This window comes from Passer domesticus, chromosome 1 (assembly GCF_036417665.1).
Source record: "Passer domesticus isolate bPasDom1 chromosome 1, bPasDom1.hap1, whole genome shotgun sequence".
Classification (NCBI taxonomy): Eukaryota; Metazoa; Chordata; class Aves; order Passeriformes; family Passeridae; genus Passer; species Passer domesticus.
This window is the reverse complement of record NC_087474.1, coordinates 99,587,680-99,606,089: the sequence shown is the minus strand read 5'-3', so window position 1 is coordinate 99,606,089 and position 18,410 is coordinate 99,587,680. Positions and strand designations below refer to the sequence as shown.

General features: G+C 36.7%; 1 protein-coding gene across 3 annotated transcripts in view; it reads right to left on the bottom strand.

The window, feature by feature from the left end:
• GABBR2 (gamma-aminobutyric acid type B receptor subunit 2) overlaps window positions 1-18,410 on the bottom strand; it is a 457,331-nt gene that overhangs the window by 144,475 nt on the left and 294,446 nt on the right. For all 3 annotated transcript variants that reach the window (XM_064430950.1, XM_064430955.1, XM_064430964.1), the window contains 3 exons: window positions 15,482-15,562; window positions 12,286-12,436; window positions 11,638-11,770 (listed from right to left, as the gene is read on the bottom strand). In XM_064430950.1, coding sequence (XP_064287020.1) covers window positions 11,638-11,770; window positions 12,286-12,436; window positions 15,482-15,562 — 365 coding nt within the window. The remainder of the gene's footprint in view (window positions 1-11,637; window positions 11,771-12,285; window positions 12,437-15,481; window positions 15,563-18,410) is intronic.

Here is an 18,410-nt window from a genome sequence, read left to right as displayed (position 1 = left end):
AGGCACAGCACAGAGCTGGAAGCCAACAGTTGGATCTGAGAGCCTGAGAAATCACAAGGAGGAGGAATAATCTCACACACCAGCCCACTAAAAAGGGAGACTGCACAAAATTGAACAAAGAAGTAAAAAACCAAAGTACTCTACCTCGCAGATGAAAAAACTGGGGGAGACAATGGCTAAATACAGGGAAAGGCAAGCTAGAAAAAGGGAAAGCCAAAGGGAAAGTCAGCCTTCTTTTGGCCATGTTGACTATGCATGTTTGGCCAGCAGAGCTGTTTTGTGATATAAAAAAGCAATCTGATTTAGAGAAACTAGGCTGTTCTAAGAAAGCATTTGGGAAATGTTATTTAGAGAACCTAAAGGCAATGTTTTTCGTCAGAAACCAGCCTAGTTTCACATCCAGCTTCTTGGGAGTTTAGGATTTTTAATTTGTAATTTCAGGATATGCATATTGATGAGGAACTAGGCATTCTAGTAAGATTTAAAACTTGACATCTAAGATAAACCTGAGGAATAACCTAAATGTTTCATGTCTAAATACATGCTATTTTTTGCCTTTCCAAACTTTTCCAGGATTTCCATTTTTGTATTCAAAACATCATCTTCTTACACAAAATATTCGGTGGAAAACAAATTCTGATTTTTAGTAGTGTTTACTGTCTAGGTATAAAGGCAGGGAAAGGAAAAAATAGATATATACTCATTCAAAAACTATTGATAAAACCATAAAATTACTGCAGTGCCCTAATATACATAAATACTACACAAGTGGCCCAAAATAATGAATTAGTAAGAGAAAAGTGGTTCTTCACTATGAAAGTTGTGAGGCACTAGAACAGGCTGCCCAAAGTTGTGGATGTCCCATCTCTGGAACTGTTCAAGACCAGGCTGGATTTGGCTTTGAGCAGCGTGGTCTAATGGGTGCATCTTGCCCATGGCCGTGGAATTGGAACTTGATGATATTTAATGTACCTTCTGACCCAAACCATTCTAGGAGTCCATGAAAAGTGCACACAGCACCATGAGTCTTAACATTTGAAAATGTTGTGATTGTACATAGAAGGCTGTTTGGATATTTGCATGTATATATTAACGACTTAGTGGCATCTAATGTTGTGGTTTATCTGTTGCATTGTTGATAATGACCCTGAATATTGACTCATTGCTGGGTAATCTTGCTATAAATAAAACCAGTAAAACAATTGTGATTAGATTCAAACTACAGGAGTTTTGCCACTTTGTGACATTCTTGAATGTGATATTGAAAATGAAACCCCTAAACAAACAAAAAAATAGAAAAAAGGAATTTCTATTTAGGCCAGCAAAGCATTATTTTTAACTTCATTATTTTCCAAGTCTTTGCTGATTAGCCACTATCCAGCACTGTACTTCAGTAAAACCAGTTAGATCAACTCTGATGGATTTAAAAAATACATTTCATATAATTGTGTTCATACTAGCCAGTTACAATTTTTTTGACTTCACATCAATAATCATACTTAGCATTCAGTCCTTTTGCTGCTATTAATAAGTATTCAGCTCTTTTGTGAACAGCTTAGTGGTATATTTGGCAAACAGATACATGGTATTTTCGTGTCTCTAATGAGACTCTGTTTTGTTCTCACTGAAACAGTAATTGTCTCTTGGGAATACTAATAAATTCAATTATGTTCATAATATGTTTCTAACTCAATATTCAGAAAAATGTTATTTCTAGCATGTTTGACTAAAAAAAAATTATGTATCCTTGATTAGGATTGTGCACATTAGAATAACACAACTACTGTCTGTATTGGAAACATTTTAGTTTAAATATACCAGGATTTTGTCAAAATGAGATCATTGTTGCTAAAAAGGAGATGGTAAGTTTCAGATGAAAATTAATTTTTAATTTTGAAGAAAATGACCTCAAATCCATCTGCTATAATTCATTAATGCAGCAGGCAAAATGAAAAATTTAGAAAACAGCAAAAGTCTCCGAAATTCTTATATCTGCCCATTTATATTCTTAAATGTATTATACCTTCATATCCTACTCATTTGAAAGAATGTGATAAAAATATCAGTAATTGAAGAGCATGACCATGATGTTGTACAGTTGATCAGCAATTCTCTCATGTTGGAAGTATTTAACACTGCATTTGGCCAGCAGCTGAAGAAAACCACCCTTCCCTCAGAACCCACCAAACAAGCAGGAAAATGCCTCCAAACAAGCAGGAAAATGCCTCTTCAGACAAGAACTTGCATTCAAATACTTGTTCCTAAATAGACACAAAACTTGAAAAAAAATTTTTTTTTTCTTGAATGGTTAATTAATTACAAAATTCTTGATGCCTTCAACTATTTTAGGGTATACATTCGATTATCTGCTTATATGTCTTGGTTCCCTTTTTTATGAATAAGATCAGTTGACTATTTGAATATGTCCTAAAAATATTTTGTTTTCTATAATTCAAAGACAACATGCAAATGTCAAAGGAAATGATACAATTTGTCATACAGCAATCATGTATTCCTACACAGATAGCAAAATGGAGTATCCTATGTCTGCTCTATTTTGGGTGCTACACTATTTTGCTTTAGGGTCTGTTTTTATAAACATCATTCAGGAATTTTTTTCTTTTTATAAATTACCTGATAGAAGCTCTTACATGTGCATTAACTGTGATAACTAAAAAAACCTAGAAAACATTTTACTGGTAGATAGCACAGCTGACAAACAGTAAACACTGAAAGTATCTCCACAAAGAAAGAGATCTTTCTGATAAGGTTCCAGACTTGAAACAGATATGACTATTAAAAAAAAAACAAACAACCCTTACCTTCATCAAATATTAAACTTTATACAAATATTTTAAGTTTCAGCTTAAGAGTCACTGCATCTATGAACAAGATGCTCCTTATATCTCGTAGGAGCATTAGTTTTTATTTTCCTTTGGCAGTAAAACCCCTCTGTTTTTAACCTATCCATAAGGTGCTAAACACCTTTTATTTTTTCAAGGAAGACAATTCTTTTGCCACATAATAAGCACAGATAGGTTAACAATCTTATGCAACACTACTTTGAATTCAATTCTATTTCCTCTCAACCTTGAGCTTTTGCTGGGTAGTCTATATTTGCTGCTATTTGATATCTACACACAAATCTATCTGAGTCTCTCCCATCATCTCATTATGGGAATGGTGAAATGGTTACTAATTATCAGTCTGTGTAACAGACATAAAAGTTAGCTGATATTATCACTCATTATTAATAAAACAAACCATCTTATTGCAAACAATGAGTTAGTAGGGGGAAATTATTAACTGGGGAAAGGGCCAGAAACACTCTGAATGAAGAAGTAAAAACTTCTGTTTATATATTCAAAGAAAGAAGCTTACAAATAAACCCAACATTTGAGGTGCTGTTAACTTTCAGGTAAACAATAATATTATTTGAATTAATTTAAAATATTTTATTTTACTATAATTGCAATTCTATATAAAATTATAAAATAACGTTATCTTGGAAAAAGAACTGAATTAATGAAAAGTTAAAACTTTAATTTTTCAAGAAGTTCCATTATTTTCTTTTATTTGACCACCACTGCCTATACATTCAGAAGACAACACAGTTATAATCCAACAAGGAATGCCTGGGAAGGTCTTGAGTTCATGAAAATGTAGTTGATCAAACAAGTGATGCATTTTATTGCTTTGTTAAATTGAAAGAAAAAACTATAACGACCTGAACCGAATACACTACACACTCTGTTTTTTCATGTTGCAGCTTTACTAATACTGTGTTAATCCAGTTTGCCAATCTCAAGTGAAAAAAAAAGATGGGATTAAAGACAGAGTGATGAGTAAAAAACCCAAATATCAGCACAAAGAACCTTCATGTGTTTTGTTAAAAGCTTCAACTTCTTATCACTTCTCTAGGTGACTTTTTGTTTTAAATAACAGTTATTTCAATGACATAGTGAAACTGCTTGGTTAAGAACTCCCTCAGTAAAACTTTTAAATTATACTTCTGCAGAGGAATCACTCAGGTTTACGATTCTTGCAAACATACTTTTCGCCACCTCAAGATGTTAATTTTTTTTTTTTTAATAAAACTTACAAATCTTTCTTTTGTAGGACTAGACATTCTACTTTCCAGCTTTGTTTATGAGACTTGGACTGATTCACTTAAGGAATATCAATAATGAGCCAGTTCTACACACACCCTGGGTAGAAGCTGCAGAGCCCACAGGGTTAGGCTGCAGCTGAACATCACTGCTGAGCAGCTTGGTGGCATCTCAGTACTAGATTTAGGTACTTAAAAGGAACAAATGTGAAAATAAACCATGCTGTGCATTTAGCCCTGGAGAGCACAATTGTCTTTAAGTGGACAATTGCATTGATTTCTGTGGAGTATGCAGGAGTTGGAAATTAAGCACCTTCTATTTTTCTTGGAAAACTGGGGACATAATGGATAATTACGATGAACAAAAATGTGTCATCTCAACAAATTTTCACTGGGTTATGGCTCTGCTTCTATTAATGGCAAAATTGACAGTGTGAACACAAGCAGACCCCAAAGAATAAGTTCATCCCTTTGAATAATACTTTTCTCATTTATATCAGACATTTTTGACACATTTTTGTGACTTTTAGCTCATTTTTTAGAACTTGTGTGGCACTAGCACAGATTCCTGTAAAACATAAGTGGCAATAATGTTAGAGAATTGAATCCTGCTGTTTTCACATAAATTAAATACAGAGGTTCATCGCATGCTGTGAGATCCCCTGTAGTGATTTCTTAATATCCTTTAGATCATTTTTCAGAGTTAATCTATGGGTAGTGTAAGAGATGTTATCATTTCTTCTGTTTCTATAAGGGGGCTTTAAAAACTGTCTGCAGTTTCTACTGAAGGAGAGGAAAACATTCTAAAAATATTACCTTAATAAATCTCTGGCAAGGTTGAGGTGTATTTGCTTCAGTATATAACAGAATTTTGTGTCTAGGATGTATTCAGCCTTATAACTTTTGTCTGTACTCTTTTTTCTTTACCCTCAAGAAAATGTCATTTACTAAAATAGAAGCTGATCAGGCTCATGTTAAACTCAGTAACAGAACTGCTGTTTAATTAAACAGGAGTGAGATCAGTCTCAGACTGAATGACAGTGAGAACAATTGTGGAAGTGATTATACAGAAAAGGAAGATTAAAATTAACAGCTAAACAATTAAATAAGAAATAAACTGAAGAATACACACACAATTAAAAAGGCCAGATGAAAAACACAAAGGCTCTGGTTTCCAGAGACAAATAGATTAGAGGTCTAAATCCTTTTGCAGTTCAATAGAAGTTGAATATCTGTCTGTTGGATTTTCTTTTAAATTCCTGGCCAAAAGTAAACAATTTGAGCAAAAGTATTAGGTAAATATAAAGTCTTAAGACAGGAAACATCCCCCCACCATCCAAAAAAAAAAATATATATATATATAAAACCCACAATAAGCCAAAACAAAACCTTGAGTTTTGGGGAATGCCTGAAGATCATAAAGGGCATGAATAAGACCATATCATCCATCAACTACTATCCAAGTATCAAGGCCACATGCTATTTGGTAGCATGGGGTCTAGTCCAAGAGCCTCTTGTCCACAGAGAAAACCACAGCTTTAGTGGTGGTGCTGCCCACATGTTTTCCTTTTGGTCTGTTGCCTCAAAATTGGTTAAACAGAGAAAATTCAAAGTGACAAGCAAAGACAAAGCAGAAATAAAAAGACAGAAGGCTCATACTTCTTGACCCTCTCCCTGCTTTACTATTAGAGGCAAGTCCCTCCTTTTAGAGCTGCACTCAGCCAGCTTTTGGAGGTTTAGCAAATTGCCCACCCTCCCCCTCACCCTGCATCCTGCTTCCATCGCTAGGAACTCAATCCACAACAACTCACAGCAGTCTTTTTCTCCCTGTTCCTCAGAGAGAGACTTATACAGTCTGTAAGTCTCTGATGTGTTTTTCAGGATGTCTCTCTACTCTTATATCACATGGCAATCCCCATGTCTCAGGGTTCCACTAGAAAGGGTGAAATGTGGACCATGGAGCTCCACCTTGCCTAGCTGCTCTCTCAGCATGGCAGATATAAGAATATTTCAAAAAGAAACAGTAAAAAAGAAAAAACCTGCCTTTCACATTGTTGCAAGGCACAGAGTCAAAAGCATTCATGACCCATAATTAAGAATAATACTAGTTGAAAATGCTAAGTGCATCTGAATGTCTGGATACATTTAAAGGTCACATTTTAAAAGGCACCTTTGAGAAGATATAAGGTCTGTAACATCTACTGTTGCCATGAATGCACATGTCCTCAAGATGTTTTTCTGAGAAAAACACAAGTTCTGTGTAGTCACACACACACTGTAGCAGTGAGCTGGACTTTGTCAGTGGTCTGTACTCTCTCCTTTCTCTTTTTGTCTCTCCATCCCACCCCACTGTTGAGTTTCTTCTTTCTGTGCAAAGAGTGTTTCCAAATGTCCACACCATGGCTGAGAGCAAACAACTGAAATCTAAGAGCCTGAGCACAGCCTGCAGTGTGCAAAAACCTTCATGCCTTTTTTTGTTTTACTTTATCCAAGCCAAATCACTGACCAGGTTCAGTGAGATCACCTGAAATCACAGAACATCTGTCTAGCTTTGGCAGTGCATACAAATGATGCTAACTAGTGAGATGAACAAGACAAAGAATGCTTTATCATAGTCCCTATGCAAATTGCAATACTTAAATTCTCTTATATTTTATGTGACACCCTTGAAGAATACTTTGGAATGCAAAGGATATTGAAAAGCAATTTCTATCTGCAGAATATGTATCTCCTATCAAACATGAACCCTATACTCAATTACTCAAGACAGACCATTTGCCCCTTCCCAATCACTGCAATGACCCACTGCAGCACACTCCCCTGGAGAAAATCCTGCTACACATCAGAAGACTGAGGAGAAGAGCTGTTCACTCTACTACTACCTAATGAACCAGGCCTTTTTTTGCGGAACTATGGGTGAGAGCAACATGGAGTACTTAAACCATCTTCAGCCCCAACTTAATAATTAGATTTACTTATTTGAGGAAGATGTATAACAGAGAAGACAATGGTTGTCCTCAGGACCATAGTAGTCTTTTATTCAATAGCAGTTCCAACTTGGAAAGACATTACTCATCTTAAATGTAAATCATGAAATTCTCAGTGGAGTGTATTACAGAAGTCTAAACGTTATGATCTTATCGAATATTCTCTCTACTTTAAGTATCTCTATTTAGTATGTCACTTTAAACTCTATTCATAGGATATGTCACTAGCATTGCTAATTTTGAGTCTCTCTCTTCCATATAATGACTGCTTTCAAATATGCTTCCACTTGCTTGCATTTTTTCAGTTGGCATCACATCTCATTTCACACCCTTACTTGTAATGTCTTTTTTTTTTTTTCCATGATACCATGGTGTTTCTGAGATTAAAAACAAAGATAAATCATTCTCCTTCTCTCTCTCTCTCTGAAACCCTTTGTACTTTGGCATATGTATGGACATAATGAAATATTGTATTGCTTTTTCTTTTTCTGCACAACCAATAAAGTTGCTATTAAGTAAGACATTATCTAATGGTTCAATAATACACTGACCACTTTCTCAGAACTCACTGCTCTGGATCATTTTAATTCCATGTAATTGGAGTTATAAAATATGATCCCTAATCTTTAATTCTGACATGGAACTAAATTATGTTACATTTGCTATTATGAGTTCTTACTGTGAAAACACAGAATTATTATATATTTAAATATACTTGATTACCTTTCCATAGAAAATGGGCATACCAACATAAAAATGAGTGTGTTTGGGAACCAATTATCCACTCTATCACTCTGTCATGGAGTCCACATTTTATAATTTTAAAGACTAATATAATATCTGTATTCAGCATATTATTTTACTATATGTTTAAAGTGCTTGCTGACTCTTAACTACGTGTAACACTTGTTTCTATGTTTCAGCATAATAACTTATAGACCACCTCCTCCTATACCCAGTGCCCTACAGAGTGGAAAGTGATAGTACAACTTAGCAAATACATCTTTTGAACTTTTCAGGTGTTACTGGTATAATTTTGGGTCATGTGTCAGTGTCCTTGGAATATTACAACATTAGGCATATGCCACATATAGGCATAAATTGTTGAAAAGTAAAAAAAGAGCTGATGTTGCAAAGCATTTCACCCTCCAAACAGCACTGCAAACAACATGCTCTAGAGGAAACAAACCCAACAGAGCTGAATGTAATACCTACAATTTGGAAACCATGTTTCCTGAATTTGTGAGGACAGAGTGATAGAATGGCCTGGATTGTAAGACATCTTAAAGACCACCTATCTCCAATCCCCTAGCTGTGGCAGGAGCACCTTAGTAAACACAGAAGTTTTAAGGACCTCCTGTAAGTTTGCCAAAAATTGTCAGAATATTAAACAGAGACCATATTATAACATATCCAGTTAAGTACACTGGCTATTGTGTATATACTGCTACTCTGGTGACACCTCATCACTTCTGAAATACAGAAGACAACAAGGGTGATTACTTGGTTTAGACAGGGGATAACACTAATGGCAGCTTTACAGCTTTGCATGTGCTTATAAAACTGGAAGGAAAACTTTTACTTCCCTTCCAAAATAATAACACCTTTCATTGACACATGGCTCTTCTCTGTGTCTGAGATACAGTTACACCCTGACAACTTGCCTCAATGGCTTTTTATGATTGTTCTCAATTGTAACTGCTTTTTTTTTAAGACTTAGCCACAGTCTGAAATAAAATGGGAATTTTAAATTAATCTCTCATGGCTAGAATGAGTAAACAAAATCATGCATTTCAAAGGAGATGGATGATGAAGAGATTTGTCCTGGCCTGATCCTATAAGCACTTGTGTCTGAAAGCAGACCTTATGAAACCACTAAGCATATTGCCCACATGGGAATAGGAATGTCCGTGACATGGAGCCAAATGTACTGCTCTGTACCCAGCACTTGGTGGATGTTTTGAGGAGAGGAGGAGAGAGACAAGAGTTATCCAACAGGTAAGTGTATTTGCCTCCCGTATTTATAAATTTCCCAGCACTAACTCAGAGATTTCTAGATAAAATAAAAGTGCATTGCCACAGTGAATGGTAGCCATGTAGAGATGATATCTAAGAGAAGCATAAACTATCCCATTTAAAAGAATATAAATAGAGGAAAAATTTAAAAATAATTGCTTTAATGAGTAGGATGTTGGAAAAACCTTCCTAATGGGTGGCTACTGAAAGATTTGTTGCATCTATGACTGTAGGATTAATTGCTGACAGAACTGGGGTTCATAAGACACATCAGTAGCCATACACAGGAAAACACAATCAGAAATGCTTCTGTACTGGACTCAAAACCTGGAAAGCCAAGATTGAGAAGAAATCTCAGACTCTGCTCTATTTATACAGCATTTAACTATGTAAAAAAAATTAAATCTCTGCTTAAGGTATGAAATGATATTTCTTAGTCAAAGTTTGGCTCTAGGACAGAGCATTCTCCTCCACCCCTTTCTTTTACTGGTCACCTAAGTCAAGTGTTTTATTCAAGTGAAGATCTACCCCTTTATAGCAGACACACAGACCTAATATCATGTTACAGACACAAACTGGAACAAAAGGAAGAGATACATATGATTAGACAAAATAAGTGGCCCAGAGTTAAATTTGGTTGCATTTAGAAAATGAGACTAGCGACAACATTTTGAGAGGCAGATTAGAGAAAAATCAGAAGAAATGTTCTAGCTCAGAGGAAAAGGATTTTGGACATTGGTTCATTTTCAGAGTTAAGGCTGAACTGTTTCACATGTAAAACAGGACTCAATTTCATCTTATTTAGTCTTATATAGCTACATTTGGTTGGAAATCTGTTTCCTAGAACAGCTAGTTGCTGGTAAGTACCTCTGGTTCCCACTTTCCTTCTGTTCAGCAGTGCATGGCTGCTTCCAGAGAAGGGTTGTAGCCCAGTCATACAATGGCCTGCAGCCTGGCAGGGAACTCAGGAGCTCTGGATACAAGCCCCTCAAGAGTGAGCAGACATCAAGACTAAAAAGTTGTGCCCCATGCCACTAGATCCTTCTGCAATGGATGATGAAAAAAGAATGAGGATTGACATCAACAATGGATTCCTAATGACACTTCTGCTCCATCAGAAGCTATTTCACAAAAAAGGATATAATTCCTGGATAAAAAAATGGATTATGTCATCTTCCACTTCCTATTGGCCCCATTGTATTCACAGAGTTATAGACTAGTTTGTGAGAGGTGACCAGGATCATCCTTTTCAAATCTTCAAAGCATCTATTTTTACTAGCTGTACTGAGAATTAGAGCTCTAGTTGTAGGAAGACTGGATATTATTTCCTTCTCCTCTCCTGTGTTGCTAAAGTCTAAGTGTCCGAAATACAGCTGGGTCCAGGCCCAGCTAAGGAAGGTAAAACTTTCCTTATATAATCCTGTACATTCACCCATAGTATGTCTTCTAATCCATCCTTGGCATTCGCTACAGAATCTCCAGTGTTTTCAAATGGTCTAACTAAAAAGATCACACAGTGTTTCACTTCTATAAGGATTCTAGTCAGTATGCAGGGCTTCAGTTGACATATTGGGATGTATTTGCATCAACTAGCTTCAGGTATCCAACTTTCATGGTTTGAATAGTCCTCTTCAAGTAAAATTCCTCTCTTGCCAGTCATAACATCAGAAATTCAGACCCCTAAAAACAAAAAGTGCTGTGAACTGCAACTTTCTAGAGATGTGAAGATGAATCAAAATGATAGTGAAGATAACTCCTGAGTAAGTGTGATATTTTTAGGCAACAGGTCAAGCAGACTCATAAAAATTTTTGAGAATACACTGGATAAATTTAAATACTGTTTTGTACTGCTTCTGGAAGGAGTATCCCTGAAGTGAAGTTCTTGCCCTATCTGTTCTTTGGAAAGACCTCTCTGTCAGTCAGAGTAAATGCATATAACACCGAACAATTAAGACAAGTTTCTAGGCGGACGTATTTAATTTGGTTTCAGAGTTGCTTGTTTTGATTTAACTAGAATGTATGGATCTAGGCTTGTGAGAATTTATAGCATTGCCTGGAAATAATAGTTGAAGTCTTTGGAGAATTGGCAAAAGAGACTGACTAAAGAGATCTAGACAAGCAGCAGCCATGCAGTTTAAAATAATATGTAACATATAAAGAAGTAGCTTTACAGGTATTACAAGTTGTCCTGCTACAAACACAAAAATCATCTTCAGTAAATCATCTTTCTAGATACTATTTCAAGGCAAGAATATACATCTACCCTTTCAGTCTGAGATGAAATCCCAATGCATTTTAAATTTTCTATAATAAACAATAATAATAATAACAATAATATGAACAACAACCACCACCTCCATAATGAAGCTTTGTACATTTTTAGAACTTGGTCCCAGAAAATAACTATGAAAATCAGTGATTTAATGGAATGACACATCCAACCACTGAACTTTTCTGTTTGCATTTTCTGTTTTCTCTAAGACAGAATTCAACCAGAATTGAACTAGAACATATAGAATTACTTACTGTGCAAAGCGTCTCAAATGTCTTTTCGGAGACAAAGGATCCATCAAGACCAAAAAGAAAAATTGATGCATAAGAAAGCATCCCTCCAAGGATAATAAGGTTGTTCATGTAGGGACTGGACATCTTTATTAGTCTATGGACAAAAGGTGAGAGTGCATTAAAGAGGAAACTATTACTGCTAGGCTACTAGAACAATAAAGAGCTTTATGTAACCAGGCAAAGAGATAACTCTTCTAAAATTCCATGAAATCTAAAGGCATGCACAGTATTTGCTGTTTTATAAAGTTTAGCATTTTTTTTGAACATATAGTTTAGCAGGTTTTTGAATGCCTAGTAAAAAGACCTCTTTTACTGATGGATTAATTAGCTAGAGTTAATGTTATTAGCAGACAGTCAAACCTAAAATAGTAAATTACACTTTTCAGACAGTAGAAAAGAATTTAAATACAGTCTGTTTTAATGTGAGTATATTACCCAGTGATTTCAATTAAATAGCTCTAAAATACCACCTTTCCACAGTTTTAGATTTTCCCTACATGTATATGTAGATAGATATATTTACATGACTGGTTCTACAAACACCACATTAAACACAAAAGAATAGAAGTAACATAGATAGAAGTGATAGAAGGAACATGAATGTCTTACTTCTGATTTCTGTTTTTGATGTTAAAGAACAAGAAAGCACTGGCCATGATCATTCCTAGGATTGTGAGGGCAGAGAGGATGCTGTAGAGAGGCAGGGAGATTTTGCGCAGCTCCTCTTGTATAATTGTTTTGTCCTTCGGAGGCTCAACTCCTAGAATTACAAGGGGAAAAAAAAAAGGCTAAAGCTCAACCAGAAGTTCTGCAAGAAACTTTGCCTCATCTAAGTACTATACCTTGAATTAGCACACTTAGCAACTGTGAACCACATCAGTAGCTGACGAAATCATTGACTTTGGCAGACATATGTTAGTCACATTGATTGACATAAAGATTTGCATTTCTGGGGCAGGTAAATATTTTCTTTGGAAGAAAAGACACAACCATACCCCAGTGCAGAACCCCATACATAGTAACTAGCATCATTTCAAAGTAAATAAACACCAAAATGCATACTTTGAGTGTAAATTTTACCAGGAGGTTATGCTTTTCTGAAACAATTGACAGAGCAATAAGTAGAAAACAGAAAGCATCATTTCTGTGCCCATTGCTGTTGCCAGAGCAAATTCTAACAGCCTGTCTGGAGACAAGCCTTAGTGTAGCATCACTGGGACAGGGATTGATGGCCCTGGGGCTGAAATGTGGTCCTGGGCTGTGGCCATGGTGGGGGAAACTCTGGGAGGAGCAAAGGGAGAGTTGCTGGTGCCCTCAGGATTCTACAGAAGGGAACTATATGGAACAATGGATAGAAAAAGTTTTATAGGGACAGATCCACTTTGCAGTGGATTTGAATGTCTGAACTTAAAAACTGTGTTTAAAGCTGTGTACTTCATCGACAGTCAGCTCCAATTAATTAAAGGCTTCTCGGTTTAATGAGGAGAATCACTTCCTGACAACTGCAATAAAACTCTGCATCCCCGACTTCCCACACTCCATTTCACCTGCTTACTAATTTTTTCCTTGGTGCAGGAGATTGGCAAAAGGCCTTTTGCATCACTGTCTTCCTTCAGAAACAGATTTGTGTGCCCTATAGTTCCTGAGCCTGTCCTTTTGCATTGGATCTCCGATGGGGCTGCAAGGGGCACAGGATAGAGCAGCTCCTTTCACAGCATGGCTGCAGAAGTGGAACTATGAATACCTGACCAGCAGCTGCCATGGCTAAATTTTACATCCACTCTTCTGCCTTGCACCTAAAAGAATATTCAAGGATTTACACAATAAAATAGTTTTACCTTTAAGAGTTAAGTTGAAATTATTCCGACCATGGAAACTTGCTATCCTTTGGCCTTTATGTCCAACTTTTCAGAAAAAAAAATCCTTTAGATTCTTACAAAAAAGTGGCAGTGAAGGGTCCATTTGTTGATTTAATACTGGAGAAAAGTACCTGAGATTTTCCTCTTTCCCTCCACAATTGTGTGTATTTACAGTCCATAGAAATTCATAAAATTAGACAAGTAGCAAGCCAAAAAAACCAATAAACGCCTGATTTAAAAGAACTAACACTAAAAAATAAAACTTCACCCTACTATTTCTACACTCTACAGAGTATACTGTTGGTTTGTATTTATTAAATATAAACACAGAGTGAGACAACATCATTTATATTCTTGTGTGTGCACTGGGCATTCAATCCTGCTGCTTCCTGTTGCTGTGGAATTTTATGCAATTTAAACAGGAACAGGTTTAAACAGGAACATTTTTACTATTCTCCTTTTTAAATACTTAAAGTTACTAGGATTCCACTGACTGGAAGTCAGTGTCTTCCACAATCAATATTCAACTGTCTCAATGAAAAGCTAAGACGAGTCAAAGGAAAAGATTCACTGTGAGTCACCTAATACATCTTAAGACTAACATAAGACAGGTTATGGGTGGAAAGATCACTTTCAGATGTGGTCAGAAGGAGACCTAGCAGTCTTGTCCTGAAAAAAGACCATACAGAGACTTTTCTCCATTATGTACTGCCTGTAAAGGAGAGAAGTTATAAACAATGCTGTCTCCTGAAATTTGATTCATACTTCATATATTCTCTGGAAATTAATGGACTGAATCAGTATTAAACCACATCATTAGTTCCTCCTTGCGGCAAAAATAATCTGCTGCTTCCCAGACTTTGACAACTGGGAGAGATTCTGCACTCTTCATTTCCAAAGCCTCATTCCCCAGAGACACGTGAGAAGTTTGTGTATCTGTGCTCTTCTAAGTCCAGCAAGGGATATCAAAAGGAAAGGTGGACAGCTCCAGCAGATGGACAAGCAGTGATGAATTAGATCACTGCAGTGCAGCTCCACCCAAGCTCATGCAAACCTTGGGTGTTGGGACATTGGAGAAATGTGTAGTAGAGTACAACAGCACAACAGCTTGATCATGCACCTCACCAATCCCAGAGGAAAACCACACAGAAGTCACAAAGCCAATTCACTTTCTCTCACTGAACTGCACCATAGCAGACCTTAAGATTAAATCTTAAAATTTAGCTTTGAAAAGAACATATATGTCTGCATTCAACAGGAGACACACTCAAAACTCATTTCAGCTCACACCTGGCTGCCATGACCACAGGCTCTCAAAACCATGGATATGCTTGCACTCCAGCTACTTGAGGGCCAAGAAAGTCCTCATGTTCTGTTGGAGCAGCATGGGACAAAAAATGACAGGAAGATACAGCAAGAAATGCTATATGCCTGCTGTAGATCTTCAGAGTGCTGCTGGTCTGAAAACCCTCTCTGGCCCTGTTTCCCATGGGCCATATTAAAGTCAGCATTGGTATTTTGAAAACCTATTTTCTAATTACCTAACAGACACCTCCCAAAGGAAAACAACTACCTCCTCCTCACGTCAGCAAACACAGAACGTGAGAGCATCCCTCAGGTGAGATAAGCTATAAGCTGGGGGAGTGGGAAAAGGGGATGAAATAGAACATTATTAATTGGCGAAGAACATGCTTCTTGAAATATCAAAGAACATTTGTGTACACATATAAATTTGATTTTTGCCCTATAATTGGAATAAAAACCAAGTACACAATATGAAAACACTGCAATTTTCTGTTCAGAATTCTATTTTTTGAAGAATTTTCCCCTTTTACTTTCTACAGATATTAAAAATCCTTCAACAGCTTTTTAAGAGCACACAGTCTTACAAACTACATACAGCTATCCGTGTCACTCCTGTGCCTCTTTCCAGTTTTGTCTCCTACCTTGGAACCTGATGCTGTTGTTGATTATTACCAATGTGTCATCCACAGCATTGTATTCTCCCACCTTTACTTCTTTTTGTTCTGCAGAGAAACAAACAAGAGTGATTGTTTATGGCAGTTCACATGTTCTCAACTATTTAACTGATTTTTCTTTTTTGACAGTGTGTCAAAAGGAAAAGAAATATGAAAGAATAGGGCATGAATAATTAAATCAGAATGCCAGACAGCTAACATCATTAAAAGAAACATTTCTGGTACTTGAAAGAAATGTAAAGCATTTTTACGGACTCATTTACATAATCAGGAAATTTCTATTGGACACAGTCATCTCCAACTTAAAGACCACAAATTTTCTTACTGGCTCACACTACGCAGGACATTTTTACTGGGAGAACACATACAGTTATATCACACATTTCCCTCCCATTTAAACAACCAGGACATCTTGCTTTGTGAAGTATTTCCCAGGAGAGTGATGGTGACAGGCTTCAGCCAGTATGGAGCAGACTGGCCAGTTAGCAGATGTGCTGGGAATCAGATCCCTTACTCTGAGTGAGAATTAGCAACTCATTAATACCCTGACTGCAAAACACACTCTGTTATATAATTAAAGCCAACACACACTTGAGTTAAAATTTTACAGTTAGTCTCATCTGGTATTTTGGGACTGTCTTCACATCTATGGCCTTCTTGTACCTGACAGAATAGAGTATGCAGATAGAGGAATTTGTTTGTTTGCTGCCTTGGCCACTGTACCTGGAACTCTGACATGCATTTATCCCACACTTCTGATAACATCTGGCATCAATTATGTTCTGCTATTTTTGTTGAGCTTTTGGTATGGCTTTGAAGTGCAAGAGCTTACTGAATTATCATTTTTACACTAAAACTTTTACATTTTGATAAGACTTACAAACCACAGGCTAAAGATTTAACCATTGGCTAAAAATTTCTTTGAAGAGCTGTCGCCATGATATTTTCTGAAAAATCCTTTTGCCAGGAGTTTCTCCTGAGGAGATGAGGAGCCTCAGGAAATAAATGTAAACAATAACTATTTGCTGCAGTGGAATGCAACAGGTGCATCTGTGATTGGTGCATGTTGGTTGTTTCTAATCAATGGCCAACCACAGTCAGCTGGCTCAGACTCTCTGAGAGTCATGAACTTTTGTTATCATTCCACTCCTGTCCTTTCGAGCCTTCTGAAGGATCTTTTCTCTCTATTCTTTTTAGTATAGTTTTAGTATAGCATTTTAATATAATATAATATCATAATACAATAAATCAGCCTTCTGAAACATGGAGTCAAGATGCTCAGCTCTTCACTTGTCCTGGCACCCTTGAACACAAGTGTAAAGAGCTGGCTCAGCAGAGACAAAAATTTCCTTTCAGGCCTCTCTGTCTGGGCATGCACAACCCAATTTACATTTAAATTCTGAGCTCATGACCCTATTCGTGACACTGATTTGGGGAGCTGATGATCTTGAGCTAGATGGCAAATTTGGAAAGACTGTATTTCACCCAACAGCTCCACATTAACCTTTTCTCCTTTCTCACTCAAAGTGATTTTGCCTGTTCAGCTCTGCTGAATAGAGCATCTAGCTCCATTTTAGTAAAATCAACAGTCTGACTAATACTAATCTGAGAGCTCACAGGAGGCAAAAAATTTCCTTAACACTAACTACTATTTTTATTGTTATGTTGTTATATCTATTGTTATATTTCTAAAATTGTCTGCAACAAATTGTAGGCTGGGCTGGAAATCTGACAGAGGGTCCTAGGCTTTTACTGCACACCCATCAAGTGCTGGAGTTTGCAGTTCTGAAGATTTATGGAGTTTTCAGTCTGAAGACTTTGCCTTTCCCATGAGCATGATCCACTTGGATGGACCTAAGACTAGTTTGGAATAAAAGCAAAATCCCCTGGTGTCTAGCAGCAGTTCCACAAAGCCCACCCACATGGCATCACACACTTTAGAAGTGAAGATAAGTTTATAATTTCTGTCACAGACTGAACATTCACTGTGAAACAGATACAGAATCAATTCTTGACAATCTTAAATAAAATATTCCCAGTAGTCATCTAAAAGCTAAAATGTTTAATGCAAAAAACAGAAGCAATTTACTTCCATTTGTATTTGTAGCATGACAACTGTTACCTCTAGATCTAAAACATCAAAACATAACCTAGAGAGAAGAGAGAAAAACATCAGGTTGCAAATTGATATGCAGTGGGCATATTAGATACCAGATAGTCCACAGCATCTCCTGACAGCAAAAAGGGATGACACACACCTTGGTGCTGGTCTAGCCCCAGCTTCACAGCAACAGGCTAAAGGCTCATAGCTCTGATGAGCACCGAAAGGAAACAAGTTGCTCTGCAACCACTTCTGTATGGAGAGTTTACTGAGACTAGATGAGATGTGGGAAGCACATAACAGGTGGAAAAACATGTACAAAAAACCAGTGTAAATCTGTGGTCTGATTACAGTACTGAAATTAAAGAAGTTTTTGTGTGATTATTTCATGTGACAGATGACACCATTTCTTTTCAACGCTTATACATTCTTACATGGTTTCCTTCACAGGTGAAGTAACACTGAGAATGTGCCTAGTCCTGTAATTAGCTAGCCTGGGTACCAGGAGCCAACCCTTGTAGGAATGGAGCTCAGTATTCAGAGAAACAAACTTCCACAGCAGCCTGAAGAGCAAGATTTTTGGACTTAGAAACCTAAGAATGTGGGGGAAAAACCACAATATTTACTATCAGGAAACCACATGATCAATGCCTTGTCCCTTACCAACAGGAAAGGACAGTTCATAGACAGTTTCACATGCCACATTTTATTGAAGTCAAGAAGAGTAATAAAGATATTTGATATCTTAAAGTAATGACAACTGTGGAAATTAGTCTGTGAGGGAAATAAAACATA